The sequence below is a fragment of the Orbilia oligospora genome (genome assembly GCF_000225545.1).
Source record: "Orbilia oligospora ATCC 24927 unplaced genomic scaffold scaffold00006, whole genome shotgun sequence".
NCBI classification, from domain to species: domain Eukaryota; kingdom Fungi; phylum Ascomycota; class Orbiliomycetes; order Orbiliales; family Orbiliaceae; genus Orbilia; species Orbilia oligospora.
The window spans coordinates 622,178-645,162 of NW_011645563.1; the positions used below are offsets into that span (position 1 = coordinate 622,178).

At 45.6% G+C, this 22,985-nt stretch overlaps 6 protein-coding genes across 6 annotated transcripts; 3 read left to right on the top strand and 3 right to left on the bottom strand.

Moving 5' to 3' along the window:
- Nucleotides 1-538: 538 nt before the first annotated feature.
- Nucleotides 539-1,309, top strand: AOL_s00006g207 (uncharacterized protein; the record flags this gene model as incomplete). The annotated part of the gene is made up of 3 exons (XM_011119516.1): nt 539-541; nt 637-773; nt 1,024-1,309. 3 exons carry the CDS (start codon nt 539-541, stop codon nt 1,307-1,309), a joined length of 426 nt encoding a protein of 141 aa, XP_011117818.1.
- Nucleotides 1,310-2,309: 1,000 nt separating this feature from the next.
- On the bottom strand, nt 2,310-3,530 carry AOL_s00006g208 (uncharacterized protein; the record flags this gene model as incomplete). The annotated part of the gene is made up of 4 exons (XM_011119517.1): nt 2,310-2,716; nt 2,805-2,923; nt 3,044-3,177; nt 3,420-3,530. The coding sequence occupies 4 exons, from the start codon at nt 3,528-3,530 to the stop codon at nt 2,310-2,312; spliced, it is 771 nt and encodes a 256-aa protein (XP_011117819.1).
- Nucleotides 3,531-4,621: 1,091 nt separating this feature from the next.
- AOL_s00006g209 (uncharacterized protein) lies at nt 4,622-8,871 on the bottom strand (the record flags this gene model as incomplete). Its single annotated transcript, XM_011119518.1, has 4 exons — nt 4,622-4,699; nt 4,762-5,027; nt 5,099-5,245; nt 5,307-8,871. 4 exons carry the CDS (start codon nt 8,869-8,871, stop codon nt 4,622-4,624), a joined length of 4,056 nt encoding a protein of 1,351 aa, XP_011117820.1.
- Nucleotides 8,872-10,556: 1,685 nt separating this feature from the next.
- On the top strand, nt 10,557-11,589 carry AOL_s00006g210 (uncharacterized protein; the record flags this gene model as incomplete). Its single annotated transcript, XM_011119519.1, has 2 exons — nt 10,557-11,121; nt 11,222-11,589. 2 exons carry the CDS (start codon nt 10,557-10,559, stop codon nt 11,587-11,589), a joined length of 933 nt encoding a protein of 310 aa, XP_011117821.1.
- An 811-nt stretch (nt 11,590-12,400) lies between these two features.
- On the bottom strand, nt 12,401-12,796 carry AOL_s00006g211 (uncharacterized protein; the record flags this gene model as incomplete). Its single annotated transcript, XM_011119520.1, has 1 exon — nt 12,401-12,796. The coding sequence occupies one exon, from the start codon at nt 12,794-12,796 to the stop codon at nt 12,401-12,403; it is 396 nt and encodes a 131-aa protein (XP_011117822.1).
- Nucleotides 12,797-18,300: 5,504 nt separating this feature from the next.
- On the top strand, nt 18,301-20,037 carry AOL_s00006g212 (uncharacterized protein; the record flags this gene model as incomplete). The annotated part of the gene is made up of 5 exons (XM_011119521.1): nt 18,301-18,408; nt 18,522-18,832; nt 18,910-19,222; nt 19,278-19,871; nt 19,933-20,037. 5 exons carry the CDS (start codon nt 18,301-18,303, stop codon nt 20,035-20,037), a joined length of 1,431 nt encoding a protein of 476 aa, XP_011117823.1.
- Between the last annotated feature and the right edge of the window lie 2,948 nt (nt 20,038-22,985).

Genomic DNA, 22,985 nt, shown 5'->3' on the forward strand with positions numbered 1-22,985 from the left:
CGCAAACTTAGGGACGTACTACCGCGCCCAAAGGATAAATGACAATGATGATGTTTGGATCTTGCGAATCTAGCTCAGGATCTGAGAATTTGTATGCCGACGAATGAGAGTCGGAGAGTACGTAATAAACCCGGAGCCGGAAACAAGACAGGTCGGACCACGTGCGTAGACGAGGGGACGATGGGATGATATACTACTTTGTTAGGCGGCGGATCCCGGGCTCTTGAAACAGGGGATGACAACCGCGTCGTCGCTGTGTTGATGTGTTGACCTGACGTCTGAATGTTTTCACGTGATCTTATATCCGTTGGCTTTGTTAGGTCAAGCCCTAAGGCTGATTCCGAAAAAGGCAGTTTTCACGACGGCAAACAAGGCTCGTGCCGCCAATCGAAAAAAAGGTTACAGAATCTTCAAAACTAAACCTCAATATTCCCACTTTTTGATCGATTATCGAATTCGTCGACGACACACGACACCAGCCCTTTCGACCATCTCCGACCTCCCATACCCTCTACGACCTCCCTTCAAATCCGACAAAATGGTACGATACTATCTCTTCGATAATGCTGTCGGTTTTACGTTTAAAAGGATGGAACAGAGACGGCTGACGGATTGATTTTTGTGGTGATAATATAGCCTGGTGTCAAGACCGCCCAACTCTGGAGCAAGTCCAAGGCCGACTTGGCCAAGCAGCTCGAGGAGCTGAAGACTGAGCTTGCCGCCCTCAAAGTCCAAAAGATTGCCGGTGGTGCCAGCTCGAAGCTCACTAAGATGTATGTGTACAAATCCGATTCAATGATTGGTGGTTTTTTTTTTTGGAGGATATCCGAAGGCTTGTCAAGATGTGGTTGGAAAAAATGGAAATATGGACTCGAAGCAGCTTCAGTCTCTCCTTAATGCAAAGGGAACGGTTCCAAAGCTCTTCAAAGAGGGGGATAAGAGGGGATATTTTGGATATATGGAATGGGAGGTTGCAGCTACTATATTGAGCCAGGATGCTGACTCTTTATCTCTGGATAATAGCCACGATGTTCGCAAGTCGATCGCCCGTGTTATGACCGTTGTCAATGCTACCCAGAGACATCAACTCCGCCTTTTCTACGAAAAGAAGAAGTACGTCCCATTGGACCTTCGACCAAAGCAGACCAGGGCCATCCGAAGACGCCTTACCCAGCACGAGTCTTCGTTAAAGACTGAGAAGCAGAAGAAGAAGGAAACTCACTTCCCTCAGAGAATATATGCCATTAGGGTACGGCTCAACTACTCCAATATGCTGTCCCGCCTTGCGAGACTAGCGACTTTGAATTGACCTCGAATATACTAACCCGGGGTTTTCTTTATAGGCCTAAATTCCTTTTTGCATTTTTCTCGGAGTCCGTTAATTTCTGTATTAAACTTTGAAAAGTTTTGATACGGGGGTGTTTTTTCTATACACGCTTTTTCCGTCGTCAACTGCTTCTCTTTTATAATCCATCCTCTTTATTCACCGGACCTCTTTCTTCTCTTTTTTATTTGTGTATAATTTCACAACCATGGGATTCAACTGTTCTTACCCCCCGCTGCATCCTCCTTTTGCTGTCTCACGAATTCATACGACTTCTTCCCAACTACAGATGTCCCCGGCCTTCCCGACGACGGTGGTTTCTGTTTCTCCATAAGCCTTCTTCTTCATTATACCACTCCGTTTCAAAATCCGAACCAAAATCCGTCGTCGAAAAGAATCCTCCTATTCATCACACGCCACGACTACCATAGCCTCAATTCATACGCTTGCTTATTAAAACCAAAAATTAGCAGCCTGTATCTAGATTCTTTAGAAAGTGATGAAATCCAATACAGTGTGATGAAAACGTTGCGAATTTCCCAAAAGGCTGTTTTTTCCCCATGTATAAGACACCCCCATATTATGGGGATGAGGGAGGAGAGGAAGCCGATCTGAAACTGTGGGGAAAGCCCATCGGAGGATATCTGACATACCTACCCTGTCAGGGTGCTTGTTCTGGGCAACTGTATACTAGCTAGCCGAAGTTAGGATTGGCCTTATGACGTCCTTTACGGTCCCATTGTGAAATTGTTCAATGAATTAGAAGAGGATAAATGTTTCCGAGACTGAATGAATAAATGGATACAATCCATCAACTAGTCCCATCAACTAGTCCCAGTAGTCCGTTCCCAGGTTCTAAAATGCTAAGAAAGGTTTTGAACTAGAAGGTGCTAAAATACAGTCTATCGTTTAGGTTTCAAGACACCACAAGGTAACAAGTTCCATGGGGAGGGGGGGTCGTGTAATTAAAGGAGCTGTAGTGGTTTCAATCACTATCGCTCCCGTAATCCAAAGCCTCATCATCTTCTTGCCCAATTTCGTCTAAATCTATATCCTCAATTATATCTTCCATTCCGTCCTGTGGTTCTTCGTCACCACTTTCTCCCCCTTCGCCGGATTCCTCACCCTCTTCCTCAGCTTCCTCTTCATCCCCACCCTCTTCTTCCTCCTCTTCCTCGTCCTGACTGCCATCCTCGAGAATATTGCCTTCCGTCACAGCACCATCGTCCTCGTCTTCTTTTTGATTTGCTACCGACTTCCGTTGTCTTTTCAACGGCCTCGCAGATTCATCCTCAGACATTGGATCCGCTGTTGTATCGCCCTGCTTCTTTTCCTTCGCTTTTTTCCTTTTATTTTCTTGAATCTTGTTGAATTCTGTTTCAATCCCTCGAACTATCAGCAATGCATTATAAAAAAGTAGCCCGCTCCTTGCCATTCAGTGAAAAAAAAATTAAAGTGAAATAAGAGAGTTTACACATACGTCTGAGTTCACCCTCTAGCCTTTCCCTCAGCCCAGGGAACTCAATCTGGTCTATAGCCTCAATTACATGATCTGGCATGATGGTTTTCCTATCTTTCATCTTTGTAATATCATTTGCCCTGTGTAGTCGAAAACCAGTGTTAATATAATCATCATGATCATGATGCCTTTCCAACACTGTGGCTAAAAAAACAATGTATCGATATATAAGTATATAGGGATGTATATATACCACATACATGCTGGCAAGGTAATTGATAAAGACCGTAGCACTCCTCGATAGCGCGGTAACAGCATCTTTCTGGATCTGTGTATTTGAAGGCACATTACCCTTCGCCAGCCTCGTCACGATAGTTTTGGGTAGTGTGTTGTCCTAGTAGTCTCGAGGGACCTCGTAAAAAGGTGGTCAGCAAAGGTCGTGGACACATACACACGCAGACATATCAACGTAATTTGAAATTTCGAACCCGCGCATCTGTTTTTTTTTTTTTCTTTTTGAAAAATCTCCGGAACTAATAATATGTATTTCCCCCCCATTTCTTTACTCTGTTCTCGGGACGAAAGGGAAGAGAAGATAGGATGTGAAACGGATATATGAAAAGATAAAGGACTCACATCAACGTTGGTTCTACCTCGACCCTTCGGTTTGTCGTCATCGGTACTTGCTGGGTCTGATACTGCTGCCGCCGCGGCAGCCTTGGTAGCGTCTGACTTTCGAGGCGGCATTACGGTCGATACCCTCTATGATATCTATTCCCGCGCGCCGGAAAAAAACAAGGATCCAGGATCCAAAACTCCCAAGCCCGATTGTGTGATGAGAGGAGCCCCGAGGCCTCCGTGGTTCCGTCGAGGTATCAGGAAAAAGGCCTCGCGACGATCGATAAGGGTTTCGTGGTAACCGGGCCCGTTCGAAGCCCTCGTGGAGTAAGAGAGTAAGAAAAAAACCAAAAAGGGTTTATCTCGATCAATTATATTCCGTGGCAAATGGTTCGAAAAAAATGCACCGGGTTAGTGGTCGAAGTCGGGAACGCGGGAAAACGTGTGCTGATGATATGTTGTTTATAACAATTGGTCCCCAACAGGTAGCCTGGCGAGAGAGAGAAAGAAAGGTTGGAAGTAGAATACTTGGGGTGTGGTACCGGTTTCCTGTTAAGGCGTTAATCTTGACAGCTGTTGTCGAGGGCCGCCAGAGGTGGGTATCTTGAGAGCAGCAGAAAGACACCATATTATGGCATTTTAGCTCCATTTTTTGGATAGGCATAGAACGAGAGTAGAGAAGTATTGTCATATGATTTTTCTAGCTAGATTTTGAGATTTAGACTTTGAATTCGGTGGCATGGAGATACTGGTGGATTAGAAGTAGGTCTCTTTATTTCTTTCGTGTGCTGCGACGCAGAGCTTTTGCGCTTTTAAGCGAACCACAAGTCTGGGACCAGGAAAGCCCCAACCAATGGGCGTAGTGCCGCATCCCGCAGCCGCATTATTCTTTAGGTGGACCCCTGCTCACTCGGCTTGGTGGAGCGAAGCTGCAGATAGGAAGCATCTTGTGTGTCATCGGATTAATTTGTATTATTTTAAAAGATGAAAATTCGAGACAATTGCGAAATCACCCAAATTCCCTGAAAGAGAGGGAATGGTATATGATAAAAGCACACCGACTTTTTACCCCGTGAAAACAAAATAAAAAAAGAGGTTTAACTAACACGCTGACGACCATAGTCCCGATATTCGTATTTCACTATTGGTAAATAAACGCCAACAATTGTATGCAACATAAAGCTTCCAAATGAAAAAAATACCACCTATTATGTCCATAATTATCTACTGCTGCTCGAAGAGTTTGAGGTTTCGCTAGAGGGTGTGTTTGGAATGACTTGTTTGCGGATAACAGCAATCTAAATGAGAAACAACAGGTTAGAATTGGAGCCTGTGGACGAATATGTCTCGAAAAACTCACCCAGGGGTTGTGTAACAGCTCCGCGGCCGTTGGTCTTTTTCTCGGATCTCTCTCGAAACAAAGCCGAAGGAAATCCATTCCTTGCTCGCTCAATTGATCGCTCGCAGGGAACTGTGGAGGATTACCGGCCGCAATATTCCACATAACTGCCCATTCGTTGTCGAGATTGGCCCATGGGCGCCTTCCGGTTGCCATCTCAAGGACGACGCAGCCTAAGGACCAGATATCAACGCTGCCATGCTTGCCTTTATTCTCGCCTTTGATGACTATATTTAGAATTCTCGTTAGAAGTTTGAACCTTTGGAATTTCTATATAAAAAAAAATAGACCAACATACCTTCGGGTGACATGTACATCGGGGTTCCAGTCATGCTGTTGATGCCAGGTTTTGTGGCTGCTACCTTCGTTTTGCCTTGCTTAGCGATGACCTTAGCAGCACCGAAGTCAACAAACTTGATAACGCCATTTTGATCTAAGAGAATATCTATAGCAACTCGTTAGCGGTGCTCCTGAGAAAAAGTGTCACTTTATCGGAGGCTACATACTTTCCGGCTTAATATCCCGATGCACAATGTTGTTGGCATGCAAGTAAGCAAGACCTTCCAGCATTTGCAAAGCGTAAATCATGATGACAGTCTCATCTTCGATCCGCCCATGCTCAAGCAAAGCCGCCAGGGATCCTCCTTGACAGTATTCCATGAAAAAATATACCTTGTCACGATGGACTTGGATGCCGTAGTACTGGACAACGTTGGGGTGATCTAGCATTTCAAGGACCGACATCTCATCCTTGATGGCACTAACTATCGAAGGTATGAGCTGAGGATCCTGTAGTCTGATTTCCTTCACGGCCATGAGATATCCGCCATCCAAGTTAAGTGCAGCGTATACCGAGCCGAAACTGCCACCTCCGATATAATTTCCTTGTTGCCACCGTAGAGTAACATTTGAAAGCGAGCTAGATAGATACGTAAGAGAGCGGTCTGTCTGGCTGCTATCGTCAAGGACACGGCCAGAAGGTTGGCGATCACCATCTTTTGCGGCGCGGGCCTGCTCCATGGTTTCAAGTTGCTTCAGCCATTCGATCTTGACTTGGCTAGCGTACTCTTCGTCATCGCCCTCGGTCCTTTTGTCATTCATTTTCCGGATTTTCTGGTTGGCAATTTCATTTTGACGTTCTGCAACAGCTGACCTTGCTCCCATGATATCGAAATGCGATATTAGAAGCGACATACAGCCGGCAACCTTGACCCTGAGCCTCGTATAGTCGGTGTCATTGAGCGCGAGGATGTTCTGTCCTCTCGTCATGGTCATCGCAAACTCGAGAGCCGCGACGGCCCATCTGAAGGTCCTCCGATCATAAGATATACAATCGTCACAGATAAAATCAACCCAGTCGATAGCGATCTGAACTGTCTTTTGGTTGGTCATAGCCTTCCTGGTGTGGTCCATAAAAGCCAAAGACCTCTTTGAGGCATCGGTAGCAAACGGGAAGAAAGCTTGGACAATATCCTGGCACGCAAGATTTGCCAGTTGCCTCTTCACCGTGGCAACGCTGTCAAGAATGGTATTCGAAAGTCTAAATATTGTTTTCTTGATTTTCATCAACTCGTAATGAACTCTTGGCAGGTTGGCTCGTTGGTCGAGAATAATGTCCAGGTTGTGCTTTGTGAGATTTGCAAAGACATCACGGGCCTTCCGGAGTCTCAATTCTGAGCCGTCAGCGACAAGCCGGAGCCTTCCCGCCTTGATATCCGCAAAGGGCTCTTTGATTTCGACGCTCAGGCATTCTCCGCGCCATAAGAACGACTGTTGGGGACAAATTACTAAGACATATGGACAAGAGTGTTCATCCCGTAGAAGCTCGACTTCGTGGAAGCAAGCACGGACGATAGATTGAATATCTTTGGGTTTATCACGGAGCGAGGGGTCGGCAATCAGGTAGACACCGTCATGTTCCATAGTCGTTTCGATCAGAAAATGTCCACTATCCGTTAAGGCGGTAAGCAAATCAGGGAATGATTCATCAGTAACCTGGTATTCAGTCGCGTTCTCAAATCTTTGACTTAGAACACGGGTGAAACGTAATAACTGTCTGTGTCGAAGCTGGATTGATTCTAGCAATGCCTTATATCGTTTGCTGATTTCGCCTGAGTTCTCCTCGGATTTTTGCTGGATTTCTTTCTCATAGGAGCCCGTTAATCTCGCAAGCAATTTGCTAGTTAATGAGCTAAACTGTTCCGCTGCTTCGACGTCTCCACCCTCTACACATTGGCCGACCGAATTGCAGAAACTCCACTCCGACTCCAGAATTTCTGCCTCCTTGAAGATATTCTTGTTGCTACCTAGTTTGAAATTTAAAAACCGGAAGTATGTCCTGAGGCCATCCAAAACTGCAGAGTTGAAACTTTCATCCATGCAATTCGGCAAATCCCAGCCAGGTTCCTGGTGAGATATCTCCTCGTACTCCCGTTTCGTTTCCACGGCTAGCTTAAGAGCGATATGGACTTGCTTGAGGAACTGATCCACCATGACTACCGTAGGTTCTTTGATTTTCCGCGCGTATTTAACTCGGGCTCGAATAATTTCTTGTATCAGGCGACTAGGAAAGTTGATGATTAAAAGAAGCTCCTCGATATAAAGCGTCAGATGCCGTTTCTGGAATGCTTCAGCGTTCTCAATAAGAGTCTTTTTAGCTTTGTTGATGACATCGCCTATGCCAACCAGCATATTTTGCTTCTGTGTCAAAGATTTCAGACCATCCTCTCGTAGTAGTCGATCGAGAAACGTAGTTTCATCAGCTAGGCCGCTGCTGTTCGGTGTCTCGTTCGGCCGGTTGAAGTCCAAATCGTCGTTACCAACCCATTTTTGGAGAATCGTAAGCTCCGTATTGATCAGCTCCGTGATATTGTTCCACGCGCACAATGCATCGTAGCTGGTAACGAACATAGGCGATGCCGCATTCGGTTTCGCGGCTATCATTGCAGCCCGTGTCGGAAACAGCATCTCGCACTTTTCCACCTTCCTGATGATATCCTGGACTTGTTCTCGAGGCGACTTCTCCGTGACATCCCGGCCCTGGACTTGAAATTCGGTGACTTGGTCGATTACGGCACTGACTTGCTCTCGGCCTTGATTTATTACTTGTCGCTGTGAAACCAAATCTCTACCAGTTGTCTTTGCTCTCAACCCTAGCCATAATTCCTGCTTCAAAGTTTCTTCTTCCTTCTCTACTGAGCCACCAATTAATCGCTTCTTCTCCTGCCGAACCACATCTCCCGTGAGAACAGACGCGAGCATAGTATGCCACTCCAACCGTTCTCGATTAGCCGGGTTCTTTAGGTCCTCCTCGGAGAATTCAAGCTCCTCTTCCCGTTGAAAAATAGACCCATCGTCGTACATATCACTATCATATGGAACTTCTGACGGCGAAGGTTCATCGTCCGCTTCCGATTGTATCTCATAGAATAGAGCATTTGGATTGAAGTATTCCGGTTGCTGGTCCTGCCGTAATCGCTGAACGTAAGCTCTTTCTTCGGCGCGATACTGTGATACGGGGTCTCTCCGCGATCTAGTAGCAGAACCGGATCTACCGTGGTGGCCAGATGAACGCGAGTCCAGCAGGTTCACAGGGTGTCGGACCGGTGCATATGTATTCGAAGGCGTTCTAGTCGGTGCCGAAGGTCTTGACCGATTCATACTGCTAGTAAGAGACGATATGCCAGTGCCCGACTGTGTGGGGTCCGGAGACATCCTCCCGTTCTCATATGGAACATATGCTGTATCGCTACCAGCCCGAGGTCTTGCAACCCCAGACCAAGTTGAATAGGCACTATGGCTCGACGGTGTCATGTCGCTACCGGCCGGTGTTCTGATGATCTCGCCTATGGCGTCCTCGTCCTCGTCCTCCATTATCACAGGACTGCCGTGCTCTGATGGATGAGAACTGTTATTTGAACTGGACTTAGAGGTGTTGTAGGAGCTTGACCGACTTTGTGAATCTAATGTAGGAGCCCCGGGGGTGAGAGTGGTTGAGGAATCGCTAGAAGGCTCGTCGCCATTTGACTTGGGTGTGAAGTGGACCTTTTGCGTCAGAGAAGTAGCATCCATAGCGGCGACGGATGCTCTGCTGCTGCTGCTGCTGCTGCTGCCGCCTACTTCTGATAGAGTTGATAACCTAATTGCTGGTAAATAAGGTTTGCAGGATGACCTGATGTACGAGCCACTTTGACGGTGGCGTTTGGAGCATCGATAGGCATTCACTGGTGGAGGCTAGTGCAGTGCAGTGCAGTATGTAGGTATTTGGGCTGTGCACAGTGGATTTGAGATTGATTGAGGCCTCGAGCTTGCTTCCTCGTTTACCAAGCCAAGCAATATCTTCGGTAGCGATATTGTCTCGTGTCGCGTCACACGCCCTGACATTTTTTTATTTTTTTATTTTATTTTTTTATTTTTTTATTTTTTATTTCTCCATCTCGGAGGGTGCTAAAAATTAGCCCCCACTTAGTCCTAGCTAACCCATGCCAGCCGCCATGCCACCATTATCGTATGTAAGTCCATACTAGTACAATAATCCACCGTTCTTCGCTGACACTCCTCAAGTATATTTCAGGTCGCCATAGGGCGAGAATGAAATTCGAAAATAGGTCTCCAAAGGCTAGGACTGAGGCTTGAAGCCAGCAGCTTGATGCAAGAAGAACCAAACCTCACCAACCTCCTATTTCTAGAAATTGATATTTACCGCCCTCAACTGGTCACTTACTATGGATGCGTGGTGGAAAGTTTAAAAAGGCTTAACTGTCTCGGTCAACCCCACCTGCATGCCAATTGCACAAACCGATTCTCAAACAGCATTAAGGTTGGAACTTTCCACCACAACTAGCTTTCTCGTCTGTCGAAAGCACAGCATATCCCGAACTGGCGATCAAACCACGGACACGTTTTCAGACCCTTCCTAAACGCAATTTCCGTCAGATAATGAAAATCAAACAATCCGTCAGGTCTGGACATGTAGAACATTGCATACCTAACAGGCCGGAAAGTACGAGGGGACATACAGCGATACCTGTCATACGTGCTTCGGTTGGTCTGTGCCTGGTCCTGACTAACTGCAGCAGGTTTAGGATAGATCAAAGGAGACACAACCGTCAACCAACCGTTTAATTGACCCTGAATAATACTGTGTAGAAGTAGGTACAATCGATTGCACTGTTAGCTACACAAACCGATAGAACCAACTTTCCATGGTTAGCCATGGGTCGACGACCAGGGTCCATCAATCGCGAAGGCCTAAGTTTTGAAGGGGTAAGAAAGACAGATGCAAAGATTAGGGGGATCTCCCGCCATCTACCAACCATGTAATACTCCAAGTTACTCTCTGGCAATGGTTGCGCCAGGGGTGCGGTTATCATATCCAGATAAAAGAAACATTTTATATCAGGGCGTACGTATGCCTTTTTGTTGGAAAAGCTTATTTCGGTGGGAAGCTTTCTACCTTCGAAAATCCTCTCCTCAAAAATTCTCCCCTACTTTTTGTCCCCGAAATCCCAAGTTTATTTCCGTGATACTTCTTATAGCTATGCCTTCTTATTAATACTCCTAGGGCCGGTCCTACCTGTTGTCTCTTTCCTAGAGTTCATTCGAATTCTGTTTATATATTTCGATTCGCCCTATGTTATAAGTTTTAAAAATTAAGCTTCTGTCCATCCAATGCTTGACCATTAGAATAAAGTACTGTCTTTTTTCCCTTCCATAACAAGAGCTCCGCCTTCTTAAACGTTCGTTATACCATCAAAATGCTGGTGCCCCGAAACCGTGGCCCCATATTATCATTAATATTTTTTGGTGCACTCGTCCTCTTCTTATTTATCGAACCATCTCGTGTGCTCCCGGGAACGATATCGGTTGAGATCCGACGACCTTTCGAAGAAATACATACTCCAAATCCTTATAATGAAACAAAACTCGCCCTTCTCATCGAGAACCGACCGCAGCCTCACTTAACGCCTTTACTTTTACATTTTATGTCAGTCGTGCCCCCGGAATGGCCCTTCCTATTCTTGGGGTCGAACGAATCTATTACACATATCCAGAAATCGGGCCCCATCAGAAACTATATAAGCAATGGCAAACTATCGGTGCGATTAATCCCAGAGGATATGAATGTCAACAATCAAGAAAACTTGAGCAAAACCATGACGAGAGTTGACTTCTACGAAATGCTGTCACCTGCTGAGTGGTTATTTATTTTCCAAACCGACAGTATCATTTGCGCAAATTCGGGCGTCTCTTTGAATGACTGGGTCGAGAGAGGTTTCAGCTGGGTTGGAGCTTCTTGGGGAAAGGATACTAAATACGGTGGTAAGTAGACCAATCTCGTGATAAAAATTCTTCACCGGGTCGATCGTCCCCAGCAGTATTCGGAAGGAGTAAATACTAACATTTCGTTTCTTCGGAGCAGGAAACGGCGGTTTCAACCTACGGCGAGTATCACACCTTGTCGAAGTCCTAACTCACCAAAACCGACACGACGGAGAGAAACTCGAGGATTGGTGGTTGACCGACCGACTTGGACACATGCCGAACACGAAGATGGCTAATGGGACAGAGGAGATGGAGTTTTCGGTCGAAAAGGTACCCTATGACACTCCACTGGGTTATCATACCGGTTGGGGCGGGAAACTCCTCATGGCCCAAGTTTGGAAAGAGCAGGAGCAGAGGGATCAGATCTTCGAGTATTGCCCTGAGATAAAAATTCTTATGCCAATGGTACCGGCTCGGGAAGCTGAGGGCTGTGATAAGGATATCTCGAGCAGTTTTCCATCGTAGGAGCATATTTAACTAATAGTACCATCAGGGTTTACGGGATGGTATCACTGTATATATATTGTAGTCCCTTGTCATGAATACTGTATGATTTGCATGTTAGAGCCCTGTATAATGTTTTCTCGAGCTAGCGTTTAGTATATTTGGTGTTATAAGTCTATCCAACTTCTCAGAGCGCTCATGGTCGACTTCATGAATTGCGCAATAGTTTGCTATAGGATTGATATTATTTCAAGAAAGCTTAGGTTAGTATACTAGTAGATCTATAGATGATCGGGGCATTACGGCCAAGGAATCTACAACCTGATGATCTAGGTACTAATACGCTATAATGGCCAGTTACATATTTCCATAGCATATTAGATCATAGTATATGCGCATGTCGGCCTAGCCCGCCTCTGTATACTATACGCCTCCCCATACAGAATTCTAGAAATAACGTATTAATATTAACCCAAGACTAGCTTTGTACTACACCGGCCAAGAACCTTGTACTTTCCACTCCTGCAGCACATTGTACGTCCTAGTACGGGGCTAATTTTACTGCGCGCCACCGATATCAACGCTAATTACAAGATAGACTGTCATAGTACCAATTTGATAGAGTAGACAAAGCTTGATATTCGACTCCCTGGAGAATACTTGCTTGAGTGGTTTGTCCAGATCACCGAGGAAATATCTCAAGTGAATGTATACCGGTACACTCCGATATACCACACTCGTCTCTATATCTATTTCAAGTAGACGATTGGAATGATAGATAGAAGACCCAGAATAATATCTAATCTAAAGTTCACGAGAACTGTAATTAATACTAGGAACACCGTCCGTCCCACCTATCCAAATACCATCCCAACCAAAGCGCCCCAATCCCATCCCAAAGTGCAAACCCAACATGCGTTCTCCAACTCTTATCATCCATATCCTTCCGATTGACTACCGCCGACGTGGCAAGTAAAGTTGCAATCACCAATCGTACTGGCACGCTAGCATGGAGGAATTGGTTTTGTTCGATTGGAACATACGACGTGCTCAGATATGCGAGGCCGATGGTTGTAGTTGTTATCCCGATTAGGGAATTTGCGCCGCGAAGCTCCGGTGATACATCGGGTTTCCGTCGACTAAATGCCATAGCCACGCCCAGGGCTGTAAGGGCGACTGCATGGACCGTAATTGGCCATGGGAGGTTGAAGTAGTTGGATTCTGACATTTTTTTGTTGGTTGATACTTTATAAGGTATCGGTTTAGGAGTACTCGAGTATGGGGTTTTGTATGCCAGTCTCTGCGATCTGAAGATGGAGGACAGGTGTTTAAATTTCCCAACAGTTCGAATCTTAAACCGTGGGACTGTGGTGTAACCCTGGCGATCCTGAGAGAGCTAGGGTTGAGAATACAACATGTATCAACGCAATTAGTTTAATATCCATGAATACCGACGTTATGCATAATATTGATATCGAAGCTCTGTTCAAAAGGTTCTAATTCATACAGATGAAATTACGTTGGTGCTCGATCCGGATCCTATACCATGGGCATAATTAGGATCAATTGCGAGTTTCAGCAACGAATTCGGGAACCCTTGCATTTTGTCCACAGTGTATAAGCTTCTGTCTCTGGCTATTCATATGCACAATGATCTTACTAGTGTACCTAATTACTCCATTATCAAATCAATTGATCAAATGTCTACATACAAACCAACTGGCTGCTGACCTGTGTTTATCTACCATACACACGCAGGGAGGCTTAGGAAGAAGAAAATATTTTCGAACATAGGGAATCAAAATACCCTAAGTACGAGTATTGATAAGGTATGAATATTACGTGACCAATGGTAACCGCCCCATCCCCCGTAGTTAGTAGGTTCATACTAAACTGGTCTCACATGAATCGCTTATACCGCCTATTAATCGCGACTCTTCGTTTAGTTGAGGAATATGAATCCGAGCAGCAACTAAAATCACTTGGACAGAAGGGTTAACCCGTACCTATGCATATGTTTCTACCGAACAAAACCCTTGGGTACCGGTATATATATTTAGGTTGGTATCCATCCTTACCATATATTCGGGTTATATATAACTACGAACTAGACTAGCTAAATCCATTCGGCTGGTATTTTGCAGATCTAGTCCGAACATCGGACCGCAGTGGGCCGCGGGTGGCTACGTATAAATAGCACACATAAGGAAGCCGCCGCCACATGGCCACGCCATACCTTCAGACTTCAGGCACCACCGCTACTTACAGGTGCACATGCACGGGATGTGGCTCTGATCGCGGTATTATCCATACCGGATTATATCAACGGCAATGGCCATATGGTGTGTTGACTCCGTGGTATTTATCTGCTACTACTGTACTGATATTAATATTGATAGATTATTCCGAATGCTGCATAAGCTTTCGAATTCCTGTGGCGGCGATATGCAGTAAAAAGGGGCAGCAGAGAATATTCGCCAGCCTTGCTTTGGTTGGGGTTGAGAACGGGGAGAGGGGTAATTATGTCTAGGTTTCTACCGTTATTACTTTAACTAAGCTCAAGTTTTTCGTAGTAGAATATAAAATGACAGGAGGCTAGGGATCTTGGGAGTAGACTATAGAACTTGGAAATGCGAGAATATGTTGAGCTTACAATACATGTATAATGTGATAAGTACTAAAGACGGAGATATCGAGTGGAATACACGGTCGAGCCATGGCACGTGGTACCAAAACCGCAGCCATACCTTGTAGAAGAAGAGTCGACTGCAGATGGAATGTATTGATTCACGAGGAGTAGCTTGGCTGTAACCCTATCATAGCTAATAGAATAGAGCACGCTGTTCGTATATTGGTAGTTAGTTACCAGGGAGTCTGTAATTAATCTATGCTTGTAACTTCCTCAAACGTAAACTTCCATTAATCGTTTGATACTATCATGCCAACCAGCCCTAAAAAGAAACGTTTGAAGCAAAATGAATATTTCTGGTGCTTGAAAATATCGAAGCTAACGACTCATGAGATGCAGCGAGATGGGCTAGATACATATGTATGCTCTTAGACGCAAGGTACCTGAGTTAATGTTCGAAATAGGTAGGTGCTTAAATGTACAAGGAATGCCGGTGCTGCAAGGAACAAGTTGACTTCACATCTTGGTAGTCTGTTTTGTTTAAAAAAAAGCACTATGCTTGCCATTTGACCTGGGCCCATGGAGAAACTGTCGATGTTAGGTGTTGGGTTAACAGGAGTCTACCACCTATACCCATACATCAAGCTGTCGTTTTCAGGGATATGGAATTTGGAGATAAGAGGCTCATGCATTCTTAACGAAATCTCCATTTCGAGTCCCATTTCGGCCGAAAGTCGTTGATCTTTTACGAGGTCATCTTTCATACGTACCTACTTACTGACTGTCCTAGGAGAAGCAACTTCTAGGTGTGTGATATTGATATCCAGGGTGTGTAAACTGGGGAAATATTCAAGCCGTGCCGAACCACCAAACCGTTATCTTTTGATTCAAAAACCCTTTTGGAACAATTATAATAGACCTGTGTCAAGAAATCAATGACAGGATCCCCGGTTCATTTCGTTTCTTTAAAGTGAGGCAATTCGCGACAGGCGATCCTTGGTGCTGACCTTAACAAAAGCTTACTATTACAAGATTTTGATACCCGAGGAGGGGAAAACAGGAGACGGTTCCCTTCCTAGCGGCAACCCACGCGAGTGGTTCGTCACCCCATTTTTCAAATATTCCGCACGAAAGAAAAAGGATTCGGATGGGTAGCATTATGCATGATCATGCGAAGACGAGGGCCGACAGAGTGGAGAAGGTTTTTTTTTTTACTGCTGCTGCATGCAAGGAAGGAAGGGAAAAAACTGGCGTCTATGGGTTGGGAATTTAGCCTACGTCCAGCATCCGCGCACTAAATAATTACGCCAATTAAACTGCAACTCCCTTATCTACCCATTTTAAACAGGAACGGCGAACGGGTTCAAAGATAAGGAACTTGGCTTTGACATCAGAAGGTATACTCCGTAAAACAACGTTTTATTTTCGGCGATGTTTCTGATGGTATCCAATAACATTTAATGCATATATCCGCCGTCAGGAATATTCCGCTATGATCAGATCATACTGTACCTTGAAATTTGCAGCTGCGCAGGGAAGATTAGCCATCGAAAGGAAGAAGCCTCGAAGACTTCCCAAGGAGGGGTTTTTTAGGTGAAAACCGTTCAGTTTCACCCAGTTCTGGATACTGATCTCATGATCACATTTCTCGTAGAATTTCCGGGTTCTACGAAGCCGGAGAAGATTTGCGTTCCCAAGAACTTGAAATTTCATGAAGGAAGGAGTGGGGGACCACCCTTGAGATAACAAATCGAGACTAGTGCACGGCCTCCAGCCCTGGCCATATAGTGGGGCCTAACCCAGACCCGCGGTCAAATGAGGATGCGATCCAACGAGCAGGTGCATTTTGTGAGTTCCGAAGCATGTTCGTGGGTGCATTGACCTGTGCTTTGGGTTTTTCATCCGCCATGCGAATACCTGGCGATATCGATACGTGCCGAAATACATATCAACCGATCAGTCCACTTTTTCTTTAAATTTTCTAGACTATTTTAGAGCGGGATGTCGAGATGGGATGGACGAGGCATCAAAGTTCTTCGTTAGCTCATAACCGATAGTCTGATAGGTACCTGACTTTACCAGAGGCAAAACATAGCCTGTGGAGAACCGGGAATCGGCCAGATCTGGTCCTTGCCTTGAGAAACACCCATGGCTACAAGGAACAAGTAGCAGCCTTCTCCTGCTCCAAAGAATGAGCCACGGCGAGTTTTCTGGTCGCATGCACTTGTATTTTATGTCGCGGTACATGGTACTTGTTCCTGTACCTGACCAGCTGGAACAAAGAATTGCAACAAGGCTTCACTAAAGCGGCACTTATTGGTCGAATACCGTCTCTGTATGTTACGAGAAGACGGTCGCACAATCATGCCCATTCACACATGAGAGTAATATGTAGATGACTTCGAGGAGCTATTGCTAGATGTGAACTTTGGACTGGAGGAATTCGACGAGTCTCCATAGGAAGTACCGCCCCTGCACTAGCGGTAGGCAGTGATAACGCTACGCAAACAATGTTAGTTTCGCACATAAGTAACCTCGAACCTGAAAATCGGCGTGCGAGAAATCCTGGTCATAACCCCCCAAACATTAAAACAAGCAGTAGAGACATGCAGGCGTCATGCATATGAAAGTGGGTTGCTCTCGCTTTTTCTTTTCTCACCATCCACACCCAAGCATCTGCCCTGCCTACCTGGCCCCTCTCGCCTATTTTGGGGGGTTCGTTCCACGCGGGAATATAAACTAAATATATGTATCGAAGGCCGCAGTCCTCTTCGTATGAATAGATAGTTTTTATTATTATTCCTCCCTCTTTCTTTCTTTCGTTTGGTTGATAGAGAGAAAGAGATATCGATAGTGTTTGATAGTCGACAATCAAAATTGTGCCTGAGAGATAAACGAGGGCCTCCAACCAGCCGAGTCGATAATCGATAGGATTCGAGCGACCTTTGAAGGATATCATTTTATTTGGATTGCGGTGCATCCATCTGTTCTTGTCTTAAACATCAGAATACAATACAACCGGTCGAAAAAGCACAGCACAGCACAGCTGCACAGTTAACAGTTGTCGTTTTAGTTAGAAGTTCGGCTCGACACTAACAGGCGAGGGGAAACAATTCTGTCAGATTGCACGGAAATAAGACATTTGCTTTTGGTCTACATACTTCATACGACAGACAACCGGGCAGATTCATTGGAAGCGGCTGCACTTGGTTCGGATAGTCGGTCCCTGCCCTGCCTTGGGAGGTAGATTAGAGATATCGATACTGCAACTCGGCCAACTACCCGGCACCCGAAGAAGTCCTTTCCACCGATCTATCCTGTGTCTGAGATAGATTTGCCTGAGGGTTAACTTTGGATACCATCTGCCCTTGCATAGATATCTGGGGATCGTTTGGAACCAATTTTATACAGGACGTAGCCTGGCCTGGATTCGATTGCGGTGCATTTGGGTGCATTTGGCGGGTACAGATCGAGCGAGGCAACAAACAACACGACCGCTAGTTGGCTAGTTCGCAGTTGGAAATTCTTGTCTTGTAGTAGGTCACCCAACCCTTCCGGCCTGCGCCTGCAGCCTGCAGCCTGCACCATTTTCTCATCCTCTCTCCCCGTCCAACTAGGCAGAATTCACACCTCTCTATCTTTTTATTTATTTCCTCCTTCTCTCATCAATCACGACCTCGACACAAGCACCCCTGGACTGTCGTTTTTGCATCACATTGTCATATACGAACGAATCAAGGTAAGAGTCCCTTCTGGCCGACCGGCTGCCATTTAAATCCGGCTCATCCTCCCGAGTTGGGTGCCGGGGCTTTAGGTAACACGAGGTTTAAGCTGCCCATCCTCTCGTGTTGTTTAGCTTCAACGGCATTGGCTTTCTCGTTCTTTCTTCCCTCTCACTCTCACCTCACCTCCCCTCATCGCACCTAACATCACCGTTTAACGTCTCTCTCTTCCTATCTTCCTCGCCATCGCTACCCTCGTCTGACCATTCTTTTACATAATAGCTTTGCTACATTCAGTAGGCTTGGCCTCTCGACTATATTCTCGATTCGTCCTACTCTGCGGTTCCTGGTCAAACGATCTTACCTTCCTTTACGGACATCATGTCTACGGAATTCACTCCAGTCCCTCTTGGGATCCCATGGAGAACAGACATCCCCCTCCCAAATGGTGGAGACTCTAATCTCGAGAACCTTTCTGCCAGCTATAACGTAAGTTGTCGACACCTAAGTCTAGCTATTGGAGCGATCTAGCAATCAAGGTAGATTCTGTCTGTATATTGTTGCTTAAGCTAACTTTTTTTTTTCTTTAAAAAAAAAAATAGCCCGGTAACGTCGGCTGGGTCATTGTTGCGACGGCATTCGTGCTCTTGATGATTCCTGGTGTCGGGTTCTTCTACTCCGGTCTCGCCCGCCGAAAGTCGGCTCTTTCTTTGATCTGGCTCTCTATGATGTCAGTCGCCGTGGTTTCCTTCCAATGGTTCTTCTGGGGTTATTCTTTGGCCTTCTCTCAAACTTCTGGAAGCTACATTGGTGATCTTAATCACATCGGATTGCGGAACGTGCTTGCTGCACCACGCACTTTTATTCCAGATTTACTCTATGCGGTTTACCAGGGCATGTTTTCGGCTATTACGTAAGTGAAATTCAACCATTGGGCGATACAAAACAACCTTGGGATGAGGCTAAAACAACGACATCTTTACATAATAGTGTCGCGCTTGCCATTGGTGCTGCTGCTGAGCGCGGACGCATGCTCCCCTGTATTGTATTTATGGTCGTGTGGTCGACCATAATTTATGACCCAATTGCTTGCTGGACCTGGAACCCTACCGGATGGTCTTACAAAATGGGGGGGCTCGATTTCGCCGGTGGTACTCCTGTCCACATCTCCTCTGGCTCTGCTGCGCTGGCCTATTCGTTGATGTTGGGAAAACGTCGAGGACACGGTACTCACGAACTCAATTATCGCCCACACAATGTTACTCACATTGTTCTTGGCACGGTTTTCCTTTGGGTCGGATGGGTAAGTCGATCTTTGCTTGTTCACCTTCTCGTACCCAAACTGACAATGGGCTTAGTTCGGTTTCAATGGCGGTTCTGCTTTGGGAGCCAATCTTCGTGCTGTTATGGCCTGCGTCGTCACCAATCTCTCAGCTTCCGTTGGTGGTATAACATGGTGTCTACTCGACTATCGCCTCGAACGAAAATGGTCCACTGTTGGTTTCTGTTCCGGTGTTATCGCAGGTCTCGTTGCTATTACACCCGGTTCCGGCTATTGTCCAGCTTGGTCGGCTGTCATATTTGGCATCGTGGGTAGTGCCGCATGCAACTATGCAACCAAACTCAAGTTTGTCATTGGTGTCGATGACGCTTTGGATATCTTTGCCGTCCACGGTGTTGGTGGTCTCGTCGGGAATGTTCTAACCGCTTTTTTTGCTACTCATTATGTTGCAAATCTTGACGGGACCGACAACCCCCCACTTGGATGGCTCGACCGTCACTGGATTCAAATAGGTTTTCAGCTCGCTGACTCGGTCGCCGGTTTTGCTTACTCGTTCTGCGGAACTTGTATTATTCTATTCGTCATGAACCTTGTTCCAGGGCTGTCGTTACGTGCCAGCGAAGAAGCTGAAGTGCTTGGTATTGACGATGCCGAGTTAGGAGAGTTCGCAGTAAGTTAAATATCAACACGAATCTCTTGCATTTGAGCAGTAACTGATGTTTCAATCATAGTACGACTACGTTGAGCTGGTACGAGAGGTCGTGCCAGACACCGAAGGTATTCACAAGCTGTCCTCAGAACTCCCTCCTCACCATGGTCATCACATAGAAAAATGACTATCTGGGTCTTCGGACCACCACGAACTTTCACTGATACGAAACGCGCAAACTGTTTCGCGGCTATCTTAATAGTCGAAGGCTAGGATCTTGACCCTCTCACATACCAATACTCTACCACCTATACAACGAAACCCTCATGAGCGAACCCGACCTCTGCCCTCTTTTAGGGGCACTATTAAAAGCCTGAAGTGGGCATGACTTTCTTACTTTTGTTCTTTTTTCTTTCCTTTTTTCCTTGCTAGGGAACATTATAACGGCGTTCTTTCGTTTTCCTTTTTCATATATCGGGATCTACCCCTCACGATAATACAGCACCCATGACACCAATAGCTTCTATAGTCCGAAGGAAGCTTTCTCTACCTACCTCCGATCAACCATCCTTCCTACTACCCCTATTCTTTTTAATTCTGCCGGAGATCAGATACAAAATTATGCTTCCTTCCCTTAATATCAAAACTCTTTTCTTCCCTGTCCATATTAGCCTCCCACGTTTCTTTGACTTTACACCATGCTGTTCGGTTTCCTGTGGTCTCCATAAAGTCTTTCTTCTCCTGAATTCATATGTACAACCAATGTGTTCTGTCTGTTTTGTGTTTCTAAGCAAACATGCGTACCTGTCTCGCTCTTCGGCGTTAAACCGGCCTGATAGACGTTCTTCGTTACCGTTTCCCTTTAGCGACAACGGCATTCCTTCTACTGTAATTAAAACGTTGATACCACTACACCGAAATCAGACGATAATATCATTCCGAAACTCTTCAGCCGGAGTATATCGGTCAATTAGAAAGCGATAACGGCTTAATAATGCTTGGAAAATAACTCGTATGGGCAATGTATTGTCGGTAATCCTGCACGGAGCTGCGGCACGAGGCTGGGCATGTCTATGACAATAACTTGCCATAGCCGGGACTTGTACGACCACCATGTGTATTATTTATGGAACTGGGCGTCACCATTACCCTTCCCAATAGAAAGCCGTCCGGGTAAATATATCAAGCAGCCATATAGCCGCTATGGACTCACGTCCTGCATTGTCATGTTTTGCATAATAGTGATACTCGTCAAGGTTACACGAGTAGTTTCGCAAGTACAGTAGTCTGGGGGACGCTCAAGTACAGGTACATGTGTAAAGCATAGATAGCCTTAGCTTTAAGTTGCGAGAGGGCCGATAGAGACATTGTAGCTCTTATAATAGGCAATTCATCGAATCAAATGTCGATTAATTTAGTCGTATGTGAATACACGTGTATAACTGGCTATTTGCATGCATGAAAATATAATACAAGACTTGAGGCTGGCAAAAAGAAGCTTGTGTTAACCGGCTCGCTGCACCATCGGGGATTTAGAGTACTGGTAAGTGCTTCTCCGCAGAGAACCCGTACCCGGCGGGAAGAATCCTAACAAGTGAACTGAGACGCATTTGTTTCAAGGGCAGGGCTAAGAACATTGGCGAACGATTCAACTTAAGTGGTTGTAAATCTGTTTGTTGAGACAATTCGACAAGCACGACTCATCATTTCATCTGCCGAGGCTCATCGTCTGTCGATATGTCGGTCGGAGATGGGATTACTACCGTTAATTCAGCTTATTTTGTTTTATGAATTAAATATATCTATATTATTCAATCAACTGGTTTCCGAGTTTGCAAGGTCCTCGTTTCAATATGTTCTCTCATATTATGGTTGTGCAGCTTACAATATTCAATGTTGTAATTCATTAGATTCGCGAAGTCGACTAGTCATTGCAATGACATATTATCGATGTGTTATGTGAGGCGCCATTGGGTCGGGTGCCCGGCTTTAATACTATGACGATACCGCTGGGCCAATAGCTTCTCTAACTTAATGAGACAAGATTTCCTTAGGAATTCATGCAATGCAAGGGGACGAAAAGATCTAGATCCCCTCTTCCCTCCCTTGCATTTTCCAATCACTTCTCCATCTTTGTGCGTGGGGGAAGGGGAAGAGAGAAAGAGGGGGAAAGGCTAGCCGTTTTGTGGTTGATATTATTATTATCGGCCAAATTTATATTAAAATTCTCAAATCCGCAACTTCGGCGAACGCCCAAAACGGGGCAAAGTTGACAGGCCTTTCGCTACGTAACGTTTGTTCCTTAGCCTCACTTTTTCTGGAGCTAGCCTTCGGGATGTTGCTTCTCGTTTGTAACCCTGGGAGGGCTTCCCCTATCAGTGAGATTCATAATAAACCTAACTGAGTGGAAACCCGAAGACGCCGAATCCCAGGTTCGAGATTGTAGATACTGGTTCGGGTTAATATTAATAGCCCGCTGGAAAATTAAGCTTTTAGGAGCACCGAAGCGGGCTTTAATTGAGGGAAGAGCCATTTCCAGATGTGTCAAGGCCCCGACAGTGCATTTTGCTGACGGTTGCACAAAAGTGTGAGCTCGTGCGATCGTCGTGTTGGATGTTGAAGCCTTGCAACACATTTCAAGAACGTGGAGTTTCGGGTTCTGAAAACGTGGTAGACAGCGCGAACATGATACGACGAGACCGGCATTTGGGAATTCTAATCGGTGATATAAACGTACTCTCCCATAGTTGACTAGTTTCGAACTGGAGCCTTATTGCAATTAGATGCGCCTAAAGGCTCCAGGCCTCCTTCCCGTTCGGCAAGAAGAGAGTGTTTCTTCTTTCTTTCTTTTTCTTACGTCGCATGTTCACAAACCTGTTTGAACCCTGTCAACGTAAAAACTTTTCAAGAAGGTGACCATAGCCGGCTCTCGACAATTCGACGGCAAAATGAAGGTTAAGTAGCGAGAAATCGCTAGAGGCAATTGGGAGGGTTTCAAACGGCAAAAAGATTGAATCGCTGATTTCATTGAGGATCGAACTCAAGACCTCGACCGTGTTAAGGTCGCGTGATAACCAACTACACCATGAAACCATTGCGGATTCGCTGTTTGATGGAAACAGTGGTTCAGAATTG